The 22,229-nt window shown below is 49.9% G+C and overlaps 1 protein-coding gene across 1 annotated transcript in view; it reads right to left on the bottom strand.

The window, feature by feature from the left end:
• Window positions 1-22,229, bottom strand: part of RASSF5 (Ras association domain family member 5) — a gene marked incomplete at its 5' end in the record, with an annotated part of 90,856 nt that overhangs the window by 3,710 nt on the left and 64,917 nt on the right. Inside the window, 3 exon segments of the mRNA XM_014591905.1 lie at window positions 548-663; window positions 1,198-1,495; window positions 3,257-3,364. Coding sequence (XP_014447391.1) covers window positions 548-663; window positions 1,198-1,495; window positions 3,257-3,364 — 522 coding nt within the window.

The following is a 22,229-nucleotide window of genomic DNA, read 5'->3' as shown; positions in this document are numbered from 1 at the left end:
AAAAAAAAAAAGCGAGGCCTTTACGGAACACCGTGTGGCCTGCTGAAACCTCTCCTGCCCTCATCACTCCTCAAAGACTCCTCCAAGCATCTCAGGTCACAGGGGCACTGCCTGGTTTCACCCCAGTTGACACCACAAGACCAGACACTGGCTAGCTGCCCTTGGAGAAGGCGGTCAGTATCTAAGAACAGGGAGAGACAGGCGGCTCAAGAAGGTCTCTACCCGGTGGAGCCCAGAGGTAGAGCTGGCTGGGCCATAAGCCATCCTGGAACACAACCAGCCTGGGCTTGCTCACAGGGAGTTCCTCGGTCCCTTCCACTTTCGTTTCCAGAAATAAAGCACATGGCATCTTTTTATTCCATAAGCCTTGCCAGACACAGGCCCTGACTTGCTGCCCAGGGTATTTACGATCCTAGCTAAAACATGAACTTCCAGCCCAGTGCTCACCCAGCCCGGTTCTTCAGCTGTCTTGCTGCTCGGCCCCCATGCAGTATAGGGCAGCACCCACCTGCACCTACCCAGCATGCCCCAGGCAGCTCAGACCTACCTCCACCTCTCCAGTCTCGTTCTCCTTTAGCACAAAGCTGAGGACGTCAGTGTCAGGCCCAGCGAGCAGGCGCAGGGAGAGGGGGCAGTCAGCCACGGAGAGCTTCTGGAAGAGCACTGTGAACCAAGAGAGGGGCTGGGCTCACCAGAAAGAAAGGGGCCTGGCTGGGCAGGGCAGAACTGGGAGCACAGAGGCAGGGGACTTATAATCAGAAATGGACATCCGGTCCTTCCAAGCCAGTGGGCTGAGCCTGGCAAGGACACACAGGACTGTAACCTTTTATCTTCGATGCCTGCTCAGAATTTGAAGCAGATTTCCATTCACATCATCCCCCAAAGACCAAAGATGAGGAGTGGTGGGCGGATTCCTCCCATTGTGCAGATTAGAAAGGGGCACGAGGGTGGGTTTCCCTGCGTCACACACGGAGCTGGCGCACCATGGGCGGCCGAGCTGTCCTCGCAAGCTCTCCACTCTCGGCCTGCCTGATTCCGAGAGTGGCTCTTGGACAGACCTGAATGCCACATGGACAGCTGGACGCCCAGGGCACGGGAGCAGCCCATGTCCCCTCTCCCCAGGCCAGCAGGGGCTGTAGCAGGAGGGCGGGGACAGATGGAGAAGGTAGTTTCTGGTGGGCGCTCCCTCCCTGGTACCTTGTCCATCCTTGTGTATCCGCTTAAAAAGTGCAAACTTCTGGGGGTTGTCCACGACCATGAACTTCTTCAGCAGCCCCTGGATGACCTCACTGACCGTGGTGGTGCTACTGATGTGCAGCTGCTTGATGGCGTCGAGGGGCAGGTAGAAGGACGTCCGCTTGTCCGTGGTGGCTGCCAGGTTCACGTCCTTGATGGCGTCATAGATGGACTGGGGCCGGATCCCAGCGGGCACCGTCACGGGCCGCCGCAGTTTCAAATGCACTTTGATGAAACCCGTGTAGGTGCCGTCCTCGCTCTGCCAGTGGAAGGGTATTACACGGGTCAGTGGTCAGGCCTGCACGGTCATAGCTGCCACATGGACACTGCCCTGGGGGCACGGGGGCCTTTCCCGCACCGTCCCAGGCAGCACTCACCCCTCTCAGAGTGCCTTCCCGCCTCTGCTGACCTGGGGTGCTGGAGGGGCAGAGACACCTCTTCCTCCCAGTGGCCCAAGAGAAGGCCCACTGGAAGCAGTTCCCACAGAAGGTTTGTGAGTTTCCCTTCTGCTAGAGTTTGAATATGTGCCCCCCCCATTCATGCACTAAGCTACTGTAATGGGATTAAGACAATGAAAACCTGATCCAGTTATGGTGCTAAATAGTGGGGCCTTTAGAAGGAAATTAGGATTAAGGTGACCAAAGTGGAGCCTCCCCATGATGAACTTCTGGTGGGCTTATTAGGAGAAGAAAGGTGAGCCAGCCAGTGGTTTGGTGGTTAAGACAGCTGGATCCCATGTGGTCAGACGGGTGGTTCAAGTCTGGGGCCTAGAGGCTTAAAAAAGCACGCTGGGCTCATGTGTATGGGTGCCTAAAGTCCCTAAAGGAGAGACAGATGGAGAAGGAAGTACAGTGTGACCATCTTCCAAGGGAGAGTGTTTCTCACCCCATCCCCACCCCCGTTCTGTCTGTCTCCATTGAGCACACACGCCCTCTGGCAAATTAAAAATAAAGAAAAAGAAGAGAGGGAAGATGAGGACAGAGACACACATGGACACACACAGTGACACAGATGCATGCTCTGTCCTCCCACAATGGCAGGCCCTCCCTGCACGGGCTCAGGACCCCACCAACAGGAAAACTATTAGCAGATGCCCACCAGATGTGGCCTTTGGCTGGACTTTGGCCCTTGAAATTGTGAGCTGAATAAACCTTGATTCTCTGAGATGACAAGACTCAAGTATTTTCTGTTATTAGCAACAGAACAGACTAAAACACCTCCCAGGAGGCACAGGATGGCCGCCCCAAAGCTCTGGCTGCTGGGCAGACACAGGTTGCCTTGGTGGGTCTCTAAGAGGCTGGTTCTGTGGTGGCCTCTCTGTGGATAGTTCACATCTCCGAACCAGGAGGAGCAGGAGGACTGTAACAAGGCCCTCGGAGACCCAGTCTACTGGACTTCCTCTTGTAGCTATTTACAAAGAATCGCAGCCATTACGTCTTAAACTGGGGTCCGTTTGTGACCGGATTTTCTGGTGCTCCATCTGGCTGAAGCCCCAAAGAGCCGTTGCTGCCAGTCACCAGCAGGGGGCAGGGAGTTCACATCCCATTGAAGATGTCCCTTCTCAAACTGATGCAAGGTTGGGGACCCTCCCCTCCCTGAGCTCCACACAACCCGACAGGCTGGAAGAGAACCGTGGCACGCCTCTTGTCAAAGGCTCCTGGGGAACAAGCTATACCAGGCTCTTGGTGACTGGCTATCACTGAATTCCCACAAGGTCGCTGACAAGTGGGCACAGCCACCTCTGGTTTACATCGAAGCTCAGAGAGAAGGCTCCCAAAGTCACAAATGAAAACGCAGAAGGGCCAGAGATGGGATCTGGATCTCTTTCCCAAGCCTGTTCTAGCTCCTGAAAGCGCACGGAGGCCACTGGCAGCCCAGGCCATCAGCCTCCCACACCCCGGGGGTCTCGAAAGGCCCAAAGAAAGGGGAGGACCCTGCGAGGGAGTAGCCCCAGGATCCAGAGGGAGACAGAGGAGCCAAACCCGAGGTGGGTGTATAGGGGTACAGGGGTGCTGCTCACCAGCCTCATGCCCAGGCAGTTTTTCTCCCGGGTGTTGTAGCTGTCAATCTTCTGCTTGATCTCCTGTAGCGTGGGCGGGCGCTGTGGCTCCACCGGTTTACAGACATTCTGGAACAGAGTGGTGGGCGTGGGTAGACAGGGGTTCTCATGATGAGAAGGGGTTGACCACTGCCCTCCCAGGGGTCTCTCTGACCAAGACATGAGCCCCAGCCCACACAGTGAAACTAAGCGCATGGACTCAGAGTGAGAACAGTGAGAGGTCAAATCCCGGCTGTGCCACCGCCTAGCTGGCCACCCGAGAAGTCACTTAAATCCCTCCAAGTCACTTAGTACCTGCTCTGTGCCATGTGATTCCCACAAACCGAAACTCTGCAGGGTAGTTTATTGCCCGCCCCCCCACCACCACCACCACACACTTTACAGGTGAGACTCTGGAGTCTAAGAGCATCTGGCAACTTGCCCAACGCCCTCCCATAAGTAAGCGCAGAACTAAACCGGAAGTCCGGGTCTGTTCTCACAGCTCTGATGCCCTCCTGCCCCAGGCAGCATGAGGGAAGAGTGAAGCTGGGAAGATGGAGCTCCATGTCTCACATGGTGCAGAGAGTTCAGGGATGGATTCTGGGGTCTGGGCAACTCTGTCCCAGGGCTGATTCTCTGGATTTCTCTGACGCTCGTTGTGGGCCACTTCCTGGTTTTATCTTCACACCAGCCCCATGGCTGGGAGTGTAGGAACAAGTTGTCAAAACCCACCCGAAACTAGCCTGGTCTTAGAAACAGAGCAGACTCAGTTGGATCAGCAACTTCCTTTGGCAAACCAGGAAACGGAGGCCCTGACAGGAACGACTCTGATACCATCTGACCCTGTCCTGCGGGTGTCTGGCTTCGGGGAATTTCACGGCGGCTTCAAACCTCATACACCACCCAGTCACACATGACGTCCCCCCCACCCCAGTGTGACCCGACCGTCCTTCCTTCAGCAGGCCCGAGTGTGGAAGACATGTCACATGGAACATGCTGTGGCTTCCTCCTCCCACTCCCTGATCCCATGAGCTGATGAGACGTCGGGCTCCATGGCTGATGGGAGCAGTTGGCATGGCCGGTCTGTGCGTGGCTCCAGCCGCCCACTCTCCACACAGACAGGAGCTGTCCTCTTTCCCAGCCCATCAGCTCCCTCAGTTCTCTTCCTCCATGGCCCGATCTCCGACAAGAACCACACTGTGCAGGAGTTTCTTCTCTCACACGCCACGTATGCTATTCCTATTTTACAGGTGATAAAACTGAGGCTCAGGGAGGCTCAGCAGGGTGCCTGTGTCCCCACCATCAGGAAGTGGCTGACCAGGGACCATGACCAAGTCCATCTAGGTGTGGCCCATATTCTGCCCACCTCAGCATGCTGCCATCCTAGGACACTCTGCCCTGTCCAAGAGGCAGGCCCGTCGCGCCCATAAAGACCACTGATACTCCATGCTGTGGGGCTGGGATGAGCAGCAGCTAAGCCAGGGCCCGTGAGTGACCCGACTTGTGAATGTGGGTCGTAGATGGATCTGATGTGTGGGCTGGGAACCAGAGTCCTCAGGACCTGGGGGCTCAGTGTCACCTGGGATGATGGTCAGGAGGCATTCTAACCTCTAGAACAGGATGCAGCTGCTAGGACACAGGGCCCAGCCTTGCCCACGTGCCCACTTGTCTCTGAACGGACCTAGATTCTGTGGAAGGCCACCCTCGGGGAGGCAGACCCTGGGATACTTCCCATTTGCCTGAGGTGAGTAACAAGTGACGTGAACCTACAGACTGTCTTCATTCACTGTCACTCCATTAATCCAGGGACCCTCCAAATGGAGCCTCTCAATCCTCCTCCCTTCCCCTGGTGAGCTCCTGGTGGTCCCTCCGCAACCCCCAGGACCCAGCAGTTGGGAACACCTCTGTGGATCCAGACGTGCCTAGTCATTGCCCTACCCTGCCCTTCCTCTGGGAGCTTCCAGGGGAAGGACAAGTTACCTGGTTACTACCACTCGCTCTGAACCCCACAGGTTGTGTTTCTCAGGCATTCATCTCCAAAAAAATAAAGAGTGGAAGGAAAAGGGGCCAGGAGGTGGCCTAGTGGTTAAGGCGCTGGACTCCAACATGGCCAACTGCAGTTCGAGACCCAGACCTGGTGATTTGAAAATCATACCAAGCATATGGGCACATGCCCAAAATCCCAGGGGGAAAATGAAAAAGGGATTGTATCATGGCCATCCTCTCTGGGGGATGATTTCTCATTCTCTCTCTCCCTCTCTCTCCTCTTCAGTGAACACACTCACCCCTCTGGCAAAAACTTTAAAAACAAAACAAAAGGAATGGAAAGAAAATACCAGATGCTTCTGGAAGACCTCCTCTCATAGTTTCCAACTGAGCTAAAACCATTTCCTCACAAGAAAAGGCAGCTGTGTCGTGCCTTTCAAAGGCCACTTCCTAGCCTTGGTTTTAAATACAGCAAAGTCCGGCCTCCTTGACCTGAGGTTTCTTCTTCTTCCTGTTCCCTTTTCTTCAGCAGATAAATCCATCTATTCTTTCTTTTTCCCACCACAAACTCAGGGAAGTGACGCAAGAGACTGTGGGCACCTCCGCCTCCCAGGACTGACACAGAAGACACAGTCCTGACTTCGCCATTCTGAGGCCCGGTCCTCTGTGCCGTGGGGGGAGCTGAGGGGGGGACTCCATGGGAAAGCGTCGAGTGGCCTGTGTGGGCTTCACTAGGAACTTCACACCCGTAGAGTGTCAGCAGCCAGGTCTGGGACAGCTGCTGCCCACGCTGAATCTGGCAGACCAGATCTGACCCATGGACGGAATGAATCACCTGCCAAAGTAGGCCAGCCAATCAGCCGGCGGGCCCAGCCCTGAGGGCTCCCTAGTTCTTTCCTCACCCGAGAGACAGAAGAGAATCTAGACCAGTGGTTCTTTAACTTGTCTACACGGTGGAATCACCTGGGGATCTTAGGAACACAGATGCCTCGGGGTCACCCCTAATTGGTTTGGGGCACAGTCTGGGAATAAGGACTTAAAAATCTCTAATAATTCCAATGTGCAACAATGTTGGAGAAGAACTGAACACGCAGACTCCCGCACAGCCATTCCAGACCTCCAGGGTCCACCTCTAGTTGCAGGGTGAGCACCCACAGATACACACTGCCCCAAAGCTTCACCCCAAAGGTAGTGTCTGCTGTGTGAATGAGATCAATAACATAGTGACCTTTGAAGGGCAAAGACCCCAGTTTCTATTCACCTGCCAGAGTCTCAGGTCCTCAACGCGAAAGCTTGGTCTCTGTGCGTGGGTACAACGCTAGAAGTAGGCAGATGGTTTTGTCTCTTGGAACGGACCAAGACAGGACAGAATGGGGAACTGTGTTATGATCTAGCAGATACAGGCGCTGGCCCGTGCAGTGTCTCCTGGGGGGCATACACATCTCCGTGCAGCTGGCATGGGATTCATCCACTCTGATTAAGCCCCTGGCATTGGAGGCAGATGGCTGAGCTGTTCTCAGGGCACCCAGCACATCCAGGGCACTGAGAAAAATAGGTTTGTGCTCACGTGTCCCCAGCCACGGACAAGGGCTGTGCTCTCAGCTCTGGGGAATACTGGGGTATTGCCAGGAGAAAAGGCTGGGTGCTTAGGGTCAGAGGAACACCTCCCCCCTAAAAAAGAGTGATTCTCTAATGTTTCCATTAAACAACCCTTAACAACAAAATAGTCTAGGAGCTTTACAGAGCCTATACACCCTGCTGAGTTCTGCTTTATTTTAAAAATGACACAAAATGCTGGCTCATTCTGCCCACTCATCAATGAGGATCAGTGTGTGTGTTTGTGTGTGTGTGTGTGTGTGTGTGTGTGATGCCATGAGGCCTGTGTGCTCAACCGAGAGACACAGAGAGAGAAGGAAAGTGAGAAATCACCCTCCAGGGGATAAGGCCACACTGCAAGCCCTTCTCCATTCTCCTCTTGGAATTTTGGGCAAACATGGACATGCGCTTGGTGTGCTTTTACAAGCTGCTGGGTGTGGGACTTGAACTATGGTTAGCCATGTGAGAATCTAGCTCCTTAACTACCACACTACCTGCTGGCTCTGACACAGGTAAAGTCTTCATTTTGGTCACTGGGGAGTGACCTGATGCTCTAAGAAGCAGAGACTCTTAGCAAGTCCCATGGCCACTATAATAGAATCACCAGGTGGGCACAGGGCATCCCATGTGACTTCTAGCAAGAGGAAGAGCACCCCCACCCAGATAAGGAGTGGGCCACAGAGAATGTGTGTCCCACCCACAGGGCTGGAGCCATCTGTGCCTTCACACCCACTCTATCTTGACCTAAATCATACAGACATCATTTTTGCTAAAAAATGTCACTTTTCCTCTTGTAACTTGTCAGCCTTTCCTCTTTCCTGTCCTCTACTTTCATCATACCACATCTATCTGTCCATCTAGAGTCCCTTCATCTTCCAAGGTTCTCTGCCACCCCATCCCTGAATGATGACGACAGGTGACCATGACGGTTGATGACGATCCTTCATTACAGCTCGTTACGTGCCATGCGCTATTCTGCTCACATGGCATGTACTAGCTCATTCATCCTAATGGCGAATTTATGAGGAAAGTTACTAGTATTATCCCCATCAAAGAAACTGAGGCACAGTAAAGTTAAAGCTCACCTACATCGAAAGCTAACACTATACCGTCTTACTTACGACTCCCCTTACATTAACTTCCAACTAGATCATCAGCCTTGGTGTTTCTTCCCGACTAGACTGAAGCTCTTTAATAACTTACATCACACTGGTATCTCTACATCATACTTCTCCACGCCTGGTGGCAGGGAGCAAGAAGCAGACAAGAAATACTTGCTTGAGGACCTTCAGTGGTTCCCTACTGCCTACAGTAGAAAAGCCAAGAAGGTCCTAGATCCTCTTTGATTTACAGTGCAGTGAGCCTTGGATTGCAATTTAGATGGAGAATCTTGGAGAGAAGCACCCATGCCTGTCTTGTCCACCCCATCATCTCAGAGCCTGATACCAGCAGAGCACATAGTAGGAGCTCAGTAAAGGCTGCAGGATGAACACAGCCTTCTGATGTGGCTTCCGATCCCCATTACTAACTATGTGCTCTTGAGAAAGTCAGATTATCTTTAGGACTCGGTTTCTACATCTATAAATTTCAGATTGATGTGAAGGTAAAACTAAATGAGACAACGAGTGCAAAAATGTTTGGGAATGATCAAACACGTCCAAAGGCATGTACTATTACTAATGTCCCAGGCACGTAGCTCTCTTCTCCTCTGACCCCATTTGTGGTGCTTAAGTTGTTTTGGCATCCTCTTTTGGGACTTGGCTGGGCTGACCTCCAATGAGGTGTCAGCTAAACACCTGTTGACCATGTGCAGGAGAGGGTAGAGGGCCTTCCCTCCCGTGGCTATTTACTCTAGATTGGCCTACATGCCCTTTGGTTTGTCCATTTTTCCCTCTACAATAGCCATTGGCCAACTTTCTCTGCAAAGAGCCACTCAGTAAATACTTTAGGCTTTACAGGTCATCCAGTCTGCTGCAACTATTCAATGCCACCCCTGTAGTACAAAAACAGCCATGAGGAGCATGACTGTGTTCCAATAAAACTTTATTTAGGGAATCCGGCCCACGGGCAATAGTGTGTTCTACATTGTTGTTTACGCATTTTTTTCTTCCAGGAATACATTCTCTCCATTTCCCCTAGTTCTATCTTCTCCATGTAGTTTTCTGATGAAATTTCTCTGACCCATGACAACCTCCGCCCTGGGCTCTGCGCTCCTAATATAGCGAATCCCTGACACGTTAATTTCTAGGGAAGAAAGGTAGATACAGTTTTGCCCTGGTCCTTTCTCTTTCCAGAGTTATGCTTCCTGCGTCCCCTGTGTATTTCTTCATGCCTCCAGTAAACGGGCCTTTGTAACTTCACTCTCACCTGATGGGTGCTTCCACAATAGATGGAGGCTGATCCCTTCACTACTGGAGTTGTGCTCACCCTCCTCCATTCTCCAGTTAGGAGACAGTGGAGCTGGCTGAGGCAGTGAGGCTCACTTGCTGGCTCAGACTCAACCCAAACACCAGCCAGAGGCCCCAGAGCCTCAGAATCCAGTCAGAGCAAAGCTTCAAATTATAAGTCAAGGACGTCTGCAGCTGCTCGCTAATGTTCAATTCATACTGAAGGACCTATGGAGGTGTTTTCAGAACCTGTGTGGCTACATTTGGCGTGTAATTATATTCTTCCTTTTACTGTTTAATGATTCATTCACTTAGGCTAATCCCGTCTTCCAAATGAGATGCTCCTGGTGGAAGACAGTATTTGTGGTGCTTAAGTTGTTTTGGCATCCTCTTTTGGGACCTGGCTGGGCTGACCTCCAATGAGGTGTCAGCTAAACGCCTGTTGACCGTGTGCAGGAGAGGGCAGAGGGCTTGGGTAATTCCCAGCCCAGAAACCAGAGCCCAGAGCCCAGAGTCCTGAGCCTACCACCAGCCAGCGTAGACACAGACAGCCAGTCCAGGAGCACCTCACACTGACCTGCACCCACTTGGCCAAGGCCAAGAACGTGTGGGCTGCACAGAGCTTCAGGCTACGCTGGAAGCTAGCCACGGGCTTTGACATTCTGCAGCTTGCTGGTGAGAACACAGGCAAGATCATCAAGTGACCTTTGACCCCTAGCAAGTGTGGCTTCCGATCCCCATTACTAACTATGTGCTCTTGAGAAAGTCAGATTATCTTTAGGACTCGGTTTCTACATCTATAAATTTCAGATTGATGTGAAGGTAAAACTAAATGAGACAACGAGTGCAAAAATGTTTGGGAATGATCAAACACGTCCAAAGGCATGTACTATTACTAATGTCCCAGGCACGTAGCTCTCTTCTCCTCTGACCCCATTTGTGGTGCTTAAGTTGTTTTGGCATCCTCTTTTGGGACTTGGCTGGGCTGACCTCCAATGAGGTGTCAGCTAAACACCTGTTGACCATGTGCAGGAGAGGGTAGAGGGCCTTCCCTCCCGTGGCTATTTACTCTAGATTGGCCTACATGCCCTTTGGTTTGTCCATTTTTCCCTCTACAATAGCCATTGGCCAACTTTCTCTGCAAAGAGCCACTCAGTAAATACTTTAGGCTTTACAGGTCATCCAGTCTGCTGCAACTATTCAATGCCACCCCTGTAGTACAAAAACAGCCATGAGGAGCATGACTGTGTTCCAATAAAACTTTATTTAGGGAATCCGGCCCACGGGCAATAGTGTGTTCTACATTGTTGTTTACGCATTTTTTTCTTCCAGGAATACATTCTCTCCATTTCCCCTAGTTCTATCTTCTCCATGTAGTTTTCTGATGAAATTTCTCTGACCCATGACAACCTCCCTGTTCTCTGCTCTCCTAATATAGCGAATCCCTGACACGTTAATTTCTAGGGAAGAAAGGTAGATACAGTTTTGCCCTGGTCCTTTCTCTTTCCAGAGTTATGCTTCCTGCGTCCCCTGTGTATTTCTTCATGCCTCCAGTAAACGGGCCTTTGTAACTTCACTCTCACCTGATGGGTGCTTCCACAATAGATGGAGGCTGATCCCTTCACTACTGGAGTTGTGCTCACCCTCCTCCATTCTCCAGTTAGGAGACAGTGGAGCTGGCTGAGGCAGTGAGGCTCACTTGCTGGCTCAGACTCAACCCAAACACCAGCCAGAGGCCCCAGAGCCTCAGAATCCAGTCAGAGCAAAGCTTCAAATTATAAGTCAAGGACGTCTGCAGCTGCTCGCTAATGTTCAATTCATACTGAAGGACCTATGGAGGTGTTTTCAGAACCTGTGTGGCTACATTTGGCGTGTAATTATATTCTTCCTTTTACTGTTTAATGATTCATTCACTTAGGCTAATCCCGTCTTCCAAATGAGATGCTCCTGGTGGAAGACAGTATTTGTGGTGCTTAAGTTGTTTTGGCATCCTCTTTTGGGACCTGGCTGGGCTGACCTCCAATGAGGTGTCAGCTAAACGCCTGTTGACCGTGTGCAGGAGAGGGCAGAGGGCTTGGGTGATTCCCAGCCCAGAAACCAGAGCCCAGAGCCCAGAGTCCTGAGCCTACCACCAGCTAGCCTGGACACAGACAGCCAGTCCAGGAGCACCTCACACTGACCTGCACCCACTTGGCCAAGGCCAAGAACGTGTGGGCTGCACAGAGCTTCAGGCTACGCTGGAAGCTAGCCACGGGCTTTGACATTCTGCAGCTTGCTGGTGAGAACACAGGCAAGATCATCAAGTGACCTTTGACCCCTAGCAAGTCACTTCTCTGCTCAGGGCCTCGGTTCCCTCGTCTGTGAAATCATAAAATGAGACCAGGGAAGCTCCAAGGCCCCTTTGTGGGGCAAACATTTTACACATGACACAGAGTGGTTTTTCATCACTGCTTCCTCTTCTATTTCAGAGAATTGGGTGTGGGGCCAGGGGGCCTCCTGGAGGATAGCCGGGCATGTCTGAACTGCAGCAGTTGACAACTGACCTAAGGAGCACCGAGACCCTTGTCCAACTTCCATTGCTTTATTTCTCTTCCTGCTCATACCAGCTTTCTCTGCTTGTCAGCAAGACTCCATCTTAGCCAACGAGCAGGTCTATGCTATCGTAACTCCTGCAACTCAATAAAACAAAACAAAACAAAACAAAAATATCCGGAAGCCATTCACATGAACCTCTGCCACATTTCCTCTTTCTCAGCTCTTAGCAAATCTGTCAGCAGCAATTCTTCACCCCTTGGGTGGAAGCCATCTCTAGGTGCAAGTAAGAGACAAGAACCTCGGCATCTCCTGCATGGGAATGACATCTTTGGACCAGTCGCCCTCCAGATCGTAACTCCTGGTGTTTCTGCTGGGCCTGTCTTAAAAGGGAACTCTGAGAGCAAGGGGCTGCCACCCATCCATCTGGGCTGGGTTTGAGATGCTTTTGCTCAATGTTCAAACCACATTCAAGGGCCGCAGGTCCCTGCGTGATGGTCTCAACCAGATGAGAAAGAGGAAGCCCCCGGAGCCTCATCGTAGGGCCCCCTCCCAGGTCATAAAGAGCTTGTCCTGTGATAGTGTCCCCAGTCCACCCATGGCCATGCAGCAGCTGACTCCCACAGGTTCTTCTAAAAGACAAAAGTCTGGAAACTCCTAAACTGTGTTCTCCAACAGCTTATCTATACCGCAGCAAGGAGATGCAGGGGGAAAGCAAGTGGGTATGGAGTGTCGAGAAACTGTAAAGAGACCAAAGTCCCCAAAGACAAAACCGTGGAGCAGATGGCTCATGTAGCTGGTCAGTCAAGAGTAACTGACTGAACTGCCTGTGGGGAGGGGGCTATGAAAGGTACCTTGGGAGATGGAACAGACAGGCGTGGTCCCTGTCCTTGGAGCCTGTGGGTCATCTGAGACAGGGATACCAGAACAAGCACAGCACATTCTGGAACAAAAGCCTCAGTGATTTCTAGACAGCCCAGCAGCTTTGTGTGATGAAGGTCATCCCAGCAGACTCCCCTGGGTGCTGGCATGTCCCCCACTTTTTGAGGTGGTCATCTCAGTCTACATTCAATAGGAGCTCATCTGCGTTGAGTCAGGACCAGGGAACAGTAGCTCCCTGCAGGAGACACGGCCTTGGAGCTGCAAGGACCAAGGTTCAAACCCTACAGCGCCTCAGCATGATAACCAAAGCCATGAACAGTGCTGAGGCCTTCAGGGGAGGGCGTTATTATCCAGAGTCCCTGTTCCTCACTGCTGGGCCGTGGTTTCCCACGTGTTGAGCCACAGGTTGGCTTTGCTGGGCATGGCCTTGGTCTTCTGTGAACTTGAACAAGCCAGTCTCATGGAGACTCAAATTTCTTTGTGAAATGCAGTTTACACATGTGTGGTAGAGTCAGAGAGATGACACATCTGAAAGTACTTGGCACATGTAGGGACACAGGAAACACTTTTTATTTTTTTGGAGAGGTTTTTCGCTATAGGGTGCATGCGCTCGCCAGACAGACAGAGACATAGAGACAGAAAGCGAGAAATCACCCCCCAGAGGGGATGGTCACGCCGCAATCCCTTCTCCTCCATTCTTCTCTCGGGATCTTGGGCACGCACACACACGCACCCAGTGTGAGTTTTAAGCCACCAGGTCCGGGACGTGAACCACGGTCGACTACGTGGGAATCCAGCGACATAGCCATTACGCTAACTGCTGGTTCCCACAGGAAACACTTTTAAAGCAAGAGCGAGCACACCACGCCACCACCACTGTCACCGTCATCATCACTCATTTGTGTGGCAGGACAAAGCAAAGTCTGGTCAGTGGGGACTCACCCCTTATGGGAGTCCTCTTGCCCTTTTTTTCTTTTTTGAACAGAGATTTTTGCTATAGGGTCTGTGTGCTCATTGGATAGACAGAGAGAGGTAAAGAGAGAGAAAGTGAAAAATCACTCCCCCCAGAGGGATGGCCATGGTGCAATCTCTTCTCCTCCAATCTCCTTCTGGGATTTTGGGCATGCATGCACACATACCCAGTGTTGAGTTTCAAACCACTAGGGCTGGGACTTGAACCACAATCGGCCATGTGGGAGTCCAGCGCCTTAACCACTACTCCACCCACTGGTCCCAGTCCTCTTGCTTTTAACCTCGATCCCTGATAGGCCTTTCAGTCAGGGTTACATTATGACTTTCTCTGTGGGGCCATGACTTTTTCCTTGAGGCCATGGGTCCCATTCTCCATAAAGAATCACTAAAAATTACATTTTATGACTACATCATTAGAAAGACAAGTATATTAATATCTATATTAAAACACTTCAACCTGAATGTTCACTTTTGTCTTCTGGCTTTAACAGAAATTCAAAGTATCGTGGGCATCTCAAGTACTGTGGGCCCCTGGCACTTTGTCTACTGAGCTTCACAGAGAAGGTGGCCAATGCTTTCCAGCTGTTTGGTCCCAGGCAGGGTGACTAAGTGGGCTGGTTTGCCTGTGTCTGAGGACTGTCCTGGGATGCAGGTCTTGGAATGCTAAAATCGGGCTGGTCCTGGGCATACCAGTACATCTGGTGACCCTGGCCCCAGGAACTCCCTCTCTTCCCTTACCCTGCTGCAGGTCCCAGAGATACACTGTGCTCTTCCATCCTCTGTAAAGCCGTTCCCATGTGGTTTATTCCAGACAATTTTCTGACAATAACGTCTCCCAGCCAACACACACCTCCCAAGGCCAGACTGCAGCCTAGAATACAGTTTCCCCGGCTGCCTCTGAAGATGAGCACACAGCCCTGCAGCTGGATCACAAGACTGCAAGTTCCCCAGGTCAGAGACTTGGCCTCTGGGACAGCGGCAAGAACCTGGCACACAACAGCAGCTCCTGAAATATCCGCTTAGTGAACTGGATAAAACATGAAGAAGTAATAGAAAAAACACTCATGTGTCCACACAGAACCCAAACCCCAAAGCAAATGTCAGGAAATGGAAAGTTCAGAACTGTACAAGGGGCTTGCAGTATCCCTAGCCCATTGGCACCTAAGCAATTTTCAGACAATAACTGGAAATCGATGGAGACTTCTGTTCTCTCTTCCTGAGTGTAGATGACACAAATGCCTTCCAATTCTCTTCTCCTCTCTCCTGGGCCTGCACGAAACTTCTTTTTATCGGCTCGGAGTTCTAAAGTGGGAATCGAGGTAGAATAGGGTGCTACCCATTCTACTGTGACAGCCACAGGAATTTTCCCTTTGGGGCATTTTCTCATATCCTAAAGAGTCTCCAGAAGGTCTTTTTTCAGATTAGTTTCCTCACTGAATTTCCAGTGAAGTCCCTGTCTGCTCACTCAGCCTCACCTAGGTCAGCCTCCTTTTAATCTCTGAATTCTCAGTCTGACCATTCAACCTGAGAAGTCCCCCTTCTCATTAGACAGACTGCTCCCTCTGTCCCTAGAACTTACATGTCTTTTTTTTTAAGCTTATATATCTCTTTCTTTCATCAGAGAATGAGAGAGAGAGAAAAAGAAAGAGAGAGAGAGAGAGAGATGGCACTCCCAACAGAGCCCTCACACTGCAATACCCCAGCCCGTCCAGATCAGAGAGTTCTGACGTGAACCTGGAACCTTCCCAGTGGGTCAGCCACACAGAGCACTGCAGTACCTCTGAGCCACCCTCCCCAACACGTCCCAAGATACCCACTTCCAACTAGAGTTAGTGGATGTTCCAACAACACTGGTTTATGCCCGATTGTTCCAGAACTGGTTTCATCCTCCATATAGCGCTAAAAGTACAAGCCTGTCTCTCCTATGACGCCAAGTACCCCAAAGTCAGGGATCACACCTTCCCATTTCAAGTACCCCAAAGTCAGGGATCACACCTTCCCATTTCTATTCTCAGAGCAACCAGAATCAGCAGGCCATGGAATGAATTAGGGATGGAGGTTGGGGAGGTGAGTGAGTGGGTTCCTAATACCTTGTATCAGACCCCAGTCTCTCCAAAGGCTGGATTTAGCTCTTTCAGAACCAATTTAAAGTGGATTCCATTGCAGATAGTATATCTGATAGGGACTGATACCCAGAATTAATACAGAACTCTGACAAGTCAACAATGAAAACTGAACAACCCAATTTAAAAAACAGACAAAGGACATGAATAGGCATTTCTCCACGGAAGAAATATAAATGGCCAATAAGCACAAGAAAAGGGACTCAACATCCCTAGTCATTAGAGGATGCAAATCAAAAACCACAATGAGATACCACTTCACGCGGATGCGAATGGCTATTATCAACCACAAGGGAAAATAACAAGTGCTGGCTCCCATGTGGGGAAACTGGAACCCTTGCTCATGGCTGGTAGGAATGCAAAATGGTGCAGCTGCTATGGAAAATGGGATGCTGATTCCTCACAAAAATTGAACATAGAATTACCACCGGATCCAGCAATTCCACTGCCGGGCATACACCCAAAGAAATGAAGATGAGGACTTGAACAGATACTTGTACAACCACGTTCACGGCAGTCCTCTTCCCAACAGCCACAGGATGGAAGCAACCCAGGTGTGCACGGAGGGATGAATGGCTAAACAAAATGCACATACACGTAACAGTGTTATTCAGCTTTGAAAAGGAGGGAAATTCTGGCACACAGATGAACCTTGAAAACATCGAGGGAAATAAGCCAGATGCTAAAGGACAAGTACCATATGATTCCACTCAAGTGAGGTTCCTAGATAATCAAATCGATAGAGGAAGAAGCGAATGAGATTGCCAGGAACTGGGGGAAGGGAGAGTAAGAGTTTTTGTTTGTTTGTTTTTTGGAGGAGAGGTTTTTGCTATAGGGCACGTGTGCTCACTAGAAAGACAGAGAGAGATAAAGAGACAGAAAGCTGAGAAATCGCCTCCCAGGGGGGTGGCCATGCTGCAATCCCTTCTCCATTCTCCTCAGGATTTTGGGCACTCACACACATGTGCCTGGCATGAGTTTAAGCCACTGGGTCCAGGACTTGAACCGTGATCAACTACATGGGAGTCCAGCAACACAGCCATTATGCCATCTGCTGGTCCCAGGTACGAGTTTTAAGAGAGAAAGGAGAAAAGTTCTGGAGATGGATGGTGGTGACAGCTGCACCACCATGGATGTCATCCTTGCGACCACAGGACTGCACACGTAAGAATGGCTAAGATGACAAATTTTGGGGCTAGCATGTGGCACAGTACTTAAGGACTGGACTTCCGCATAGTCAACCACTGTTTGATTTCTGGACCTGGTAGCTTAGAAATCATGCTGGGTATGTGTGCATGCGTGGGTGCCCAAAATGGCAGAGGAGAAGGAATTGTGGCATGGCCATTCCTGCAGGGGGTGATTTCTCACTTCCCTCTCTCACTGTCTCTCTCTTTCTCTCCAGTGAGCACACACATCCTATGGCAAAAACCTTATTTAAAAAAAAAAAAAAAAAAGGAAGAAGAATGACAGAAAAAAATATGTATGATTAGATGTATGGTGCTGGACCAGGCAACTTAAAACTCACATCAGGCATGTGTGCGTGACTGCCCAAGATCTCTAGAGGAGAATGGAGGAGAAAAGGATTGCAGTATGGTCATCTCCCCTGGGGGTGATTTCTCACTTTCTGTCTCTCTGTCTCTCCGGTGAGCACACACGCCTTTTGGCAAAAATCTCTCGAAAAAAAAAGATGATAAATTTCATGTTATTGTATTTTGCCACATTTTAAGTATTCTCCTTTCTTTTATTTATTTAATTTTATTTTTATTATTATTTCAATTTGCAATAGGGTGCACATACTCACCAGAGAGAGAGAAAGAGAAAGCACCAGGTCCAGAGCTCAAATTGCAGTCAACCATGTGGGAGTCCAGTACTTCAACTACCATGCCACCTGCTGGCCCCTTTACCACATTTTTTAATACAGAGGATTTCAGGACCAGCAAATGGCAAAATAGTTACATTGCTGGACTCCCATGTACTCAACCGCAATTCAAGTCCTGAACCTGGTGGCTTAAAAATCATGCAGGGCACATGTGCATGCTGCCCAAGATCCTGAGAGAATGGAGGAGAAGGGTTTGCGGTGTGGCCATCTCCCCTGGGTTATGATTTCTCACTTTCTGTCCCCATGTCTCTCTCTGTCTCTCGGGGAAATGCACATGCCCTATAGCAAAAATATCTCTCTAAAAATAATAAATGAATAAATGAATGAATGGCAGGGGAACCAGAGATCATGTGATAAAACCAACTGGCTTTATCTGGTTCCCATAAAGTTGGGAGCTTCCCTTACTTTCTATATTCCAGGCGAGGAGTCCATCCCACTTCTAGGCAGGTTGGCCCCCTTCATCCCAAGACCTCCAGGAACAGGAGGTTTTCTGAGGACCAGGGCACCCTTGCTAGTTCTGGCTGTAGCTCCATGCAGGCCAGCCCCTTCAGCTCCATGAATGACTAGATAACCCAGGGCGGTGAGCACTGTGAGAGCAGAGACTCCAGTGGGCCAGTACCCTCACTGCTCACAGTGGCCGGGGACAGGGGCGGTTCAGGGCCTGGGCCACAGCCTGATAATTTTGCCGCCCTGTGAGAGGAAGTGCCAGTCTTTCTGGCTCCCTCTGCCTGGAGCTTTGGGACTGGAGTGGGGCTAGATGTTACAGCCTCTTCAACAGCCTACAGTCCTCTCCTCACTGCACTGCCTGCCTGCTAGCCCCACCCTGGCCTGCTGCTCCGGCACCCAGGTACCCCGGATATCTCTGTGAAGTAGAAATGTGTCTTGGTTGGTTATTAAGAAGCCCTGAAGTTTTTCATGTGTGTGTTCCCTCCATGTCATAAAGGCATGGGACAGGGACATTTGACTTCCTCTCTCCCGTGCATGGCCTGGCAAAGGACAGTGCTCTCAGTGACCCTGAGATGTGCATGACTGCCATGGGGTTGCATTTGGGGACATCCTTTGGCCTTACTGCTGGGCCTTCAAGTACTTGGAGAAATCTGGAAGGAGCCACAGGGAAGGCAAGATAGGTTGGTGGTTAGGAGCTCTGGCATTAGACTAGGGTTCAAATCCTGGATCTGCCACTTGCTGCTGTGACAGTGGCGCGTTACTTGACCTCCTTCTCTGCCTTCGTTTCCTCACTGTTAATGCCAACAGTCTGTACACCTCATGGTTGCTGGAGACTGAGTCCGTACACATAAAGTCTCACACACTGAGGCCCCGTAATTAACAAGCACCACTCTGACCATCCCCTGGCACCCCCAGCCCCTGGCCCTTTGTTCTGTGAGCAGAGCCTTATTCTTCTATGTACCCCAATCACAAACCAAGTCCTACATCAAAAACGAGTCCTACCTGCATTTCTGAAAACGGCCTTCATTATCCCGACCCCTAGAGTTTGTTGTGGGTTCTTACAACCAAATCCTGGACTCTCCTGTAGCACTTATTCTCTGCTGGGAAAGCAAGTCTTCCTTTTTTTTTTTCCTTAAAGAATTATTTATTTAATTTATTATTATTTTTATTTTAATTTGGCCAGAAAGAAGAGAGAGAGGGAAAGTGAGAAAGCAAGCTGCCAGGTTCGGGACTTGAAGTGCAGTCAGCCATGTAGGAGTCCAGCACTTTAATCACCATGTCACCTGCCCACCCTAAGTCTTCCCATTTTACAGAAGATAATGAGGCCTAGAGTGGTGAGCATGTCTCCTGAGGTCACACAGAATGAAGGTTTAGGTGTGGGTTCCCAGGGCCAGCGACAACTCGCTCAAGGTCCTGGGGCCCCAGAGCAACCTGCCTGGATCCAGCCCACCTGGGTGCCCACTAAGGGTGTATTTGCACTTGTGAGCACCTGGGCTTGCCAAATAGGGATTTCTCACTCAAAATTAAATTGGGAAAGTAAAACAAATGAGATTTGTGGGTTCCTTCCTCCCCAATCTGCCACTCCCCACAGATTTGGAAAGGCACCAGAAGGAATCTGTCATACCAGGCTCTCTGCCTCTTCATGTGTGACCCTTTGTCTCCACCCTCTAGGGGTCCCCCCTCGAGGACAGACCACATGGACTTCTGCTGGCAGGTGCCAGGACCCGTTGATTAGGGACCCAGCCCTGGCTGCCCTCACCATCCTGGGCAAATAGCTGAGCAATCACAGATGGGGCGGAGGGGCTGCTCTAAGTTTGGAAAGTTGTTCTTGCATTTTTTTGCTCACTCAGAGACTTTTTCTTTCAAGGTTTCTGGAAAATCCATTTACTACACATTCAGAATCATAGCCAGCTCCCCTTTAGAACAGTCCCAAGACCAAACTTTCACAAGCCTTATCTTAAAGTGTTTCTCATGTGTCCTCTGGGGAGTCCCAGCTGCCTCGTAGGACTCCTGGTTATTTATTTACTCAGTGGTGTGTGTACATTTGTGTGTGTGCAAACGTGTGTTGCCGTGCATGAGTGGTATTTTAGACAGGTTCTCGCTGCATTGTGATCCTCCTGCCTCAGACTCCGAAGTAGCTTGGAATATAGGCATGTGTCACCATACCCAGCTTTTCAGGGTGGGCTGGGGAATTGAACCCAGGCTTATGTGTCCTCAACCTGCTAAGTAGCAGCAACAGGTGTACACGTCTGCTCTGGGCCTAGGCTCTCAGCTATCCAGGAAGAAGGTCCCAGCCCACTCCTCCTTTATCAAACATGCATCAAGCAACACTATGTGCCTGGGGACAGACTGAGGCACAAGACACAGTCCCTGCTCCATCAAATGAGGGTCAGGAGAGAAAGCCATGCCTGAGTTTGGGGACCATGGCAAAGGCAGTATCGGGCTATGGATGGAAATGTCTGTAAATACCCCTGCCTGATTCACAGCTCCCACATCCTCCTGAACCCACTTTCCCAGCCCTATGCACACATCAGTGTTACACATGCCACCTGCCTCTCCAGCGAGTTCTGGCCAGTCCTGTCCAGCCTTGGTTCTGTGGGAGCATGGGACTTGCTCCGGGCTCCGTGTGCAAGGCTAGTGTCCTACAAGCTCAGCTACTGAGAGTCGTCCACACAATGTGGAAGGGAGGCGAGTACCTCTCTGCATCTGGGGGGAGCTGAAATGAGGACAGTGGGGGGTATGTGCACTAGGGGTGATGAGATGTGACAATCACAGAGCATATAACCAGATGTCCCAGGAAAGGATGGCCTGAACGTCGGCATTGGGAAACCAGCTGAACGTGAACGGTAGCTTCGCCTGGCAGGTTATCAGAGTGGGATGGGTGATGGGCTTATCTGGAGCCTTTCAATACCTGACTCTCACTCAAGAGCATATGGTAGACTTGCTAATTTCAGAAGCAATGTTAAAGCTGAGGTGTGTCCTGGCCTGTTCAGGGAAGCTAGGCTCTAAACTCCATCTTCTAGACTCCCAAAATATTCAAACAAGTGGAGGAGAGCTTTTGTCACAGAATGACAATCGCAGAGGCACAAGAAACATGAGAAACCAAGAAACTATCTCTCCCCTAAGTGAAAAGAGCAATCCCTCATCATCCACAGACAGTACAGTAAAACTCATGGAAATGCCTGATAGAGAATTCAGAATATTCACAGTGACAAAACTAAATGAGATGCAAGAGCTGAGAGACAATGAACTCCAGAAGATGCAGAAGAAAACAGACGAATTCCAGGAAGTGTTGAAGTTCTTCCATGATCTGAAATATACACCATAAAAAAGAATCAAATGTAGCTGTTAGAGATGAAGGCTGCCATTCAGGAAATCAAAACCTCCCTTGAAAGTATTGAAAAAAGATGAGTCCATGCAGAAAATCGAATCTCGGATGTTAAAGGCAAAACCTCTGATCTAGAAAAAACAACCAAAAAAACTGAGAAAAAATAACCCAAAAAATGAGAATACTTTACGAGAAATATTAGACAGCATTAAGCGCCCAAGCATCCAGATAACCGGTATCCCAGAAGGTGAGGAAACTAATAAGGGCATTGATAATTATTCCATGAAATCTTGGAAGAAAACTTCCCAAATGTAGAGCGGCATTCAAATATCCAAACCCAAGAAAAATAAAGGACCCCTAGTAGAATCGACCCAAGAAGATCTTCTCCAAGGCACATCATAGCCAGACTGGCCAAATCTACAGACAAAGACAAGATACTAAAATTGGCAAGAGAAAAACGTCAGTTTACTTATAAAGGTTATCCCATCAAGCTAACCTCAGACCTCTCATGAGAAACAATGCAAGCAAGGAAATAATGGAAAAATATATTCAAAATGTTAAGTGAAAAGCAGTTTCAACCAACTATACCTGGCAAGGTTATCTTTCATATGGAAAGAAAGGATAAAAACATTCTCAGATAAACAAGACCTGAAAGAATTTGCCAATAGCAGACCCACTCTTCAAGAAGTTCTGAAAGGAGTGCTGTCCCAGGAAAACTAAAGACACACACAGAAATAAGAGAACAAAAAGCAACCAAGAAAATCACCAATTTAATGCTAGGAACAAGAAATATCAATAATAATGTTGAATGTTAACTTCCGGG

Source organism: Tupaia chinensis, unplaced genomic scaffold (assembly GCF_000334495.1).
Source record: "Tupaia chinensis unplaced genomic scaffold, TupChi_1.0 Scaffold000627_1, whole genome shotgun sequence".
NCBI lineage: Eukaryota > Metazoa > Chordata > Mammalia > Scandentia > Tupaiidae > Tupaia > Tupaia belangeri.
This window is presented reverse-complemented; position numbering and strand designations above follow the sequence as displayed.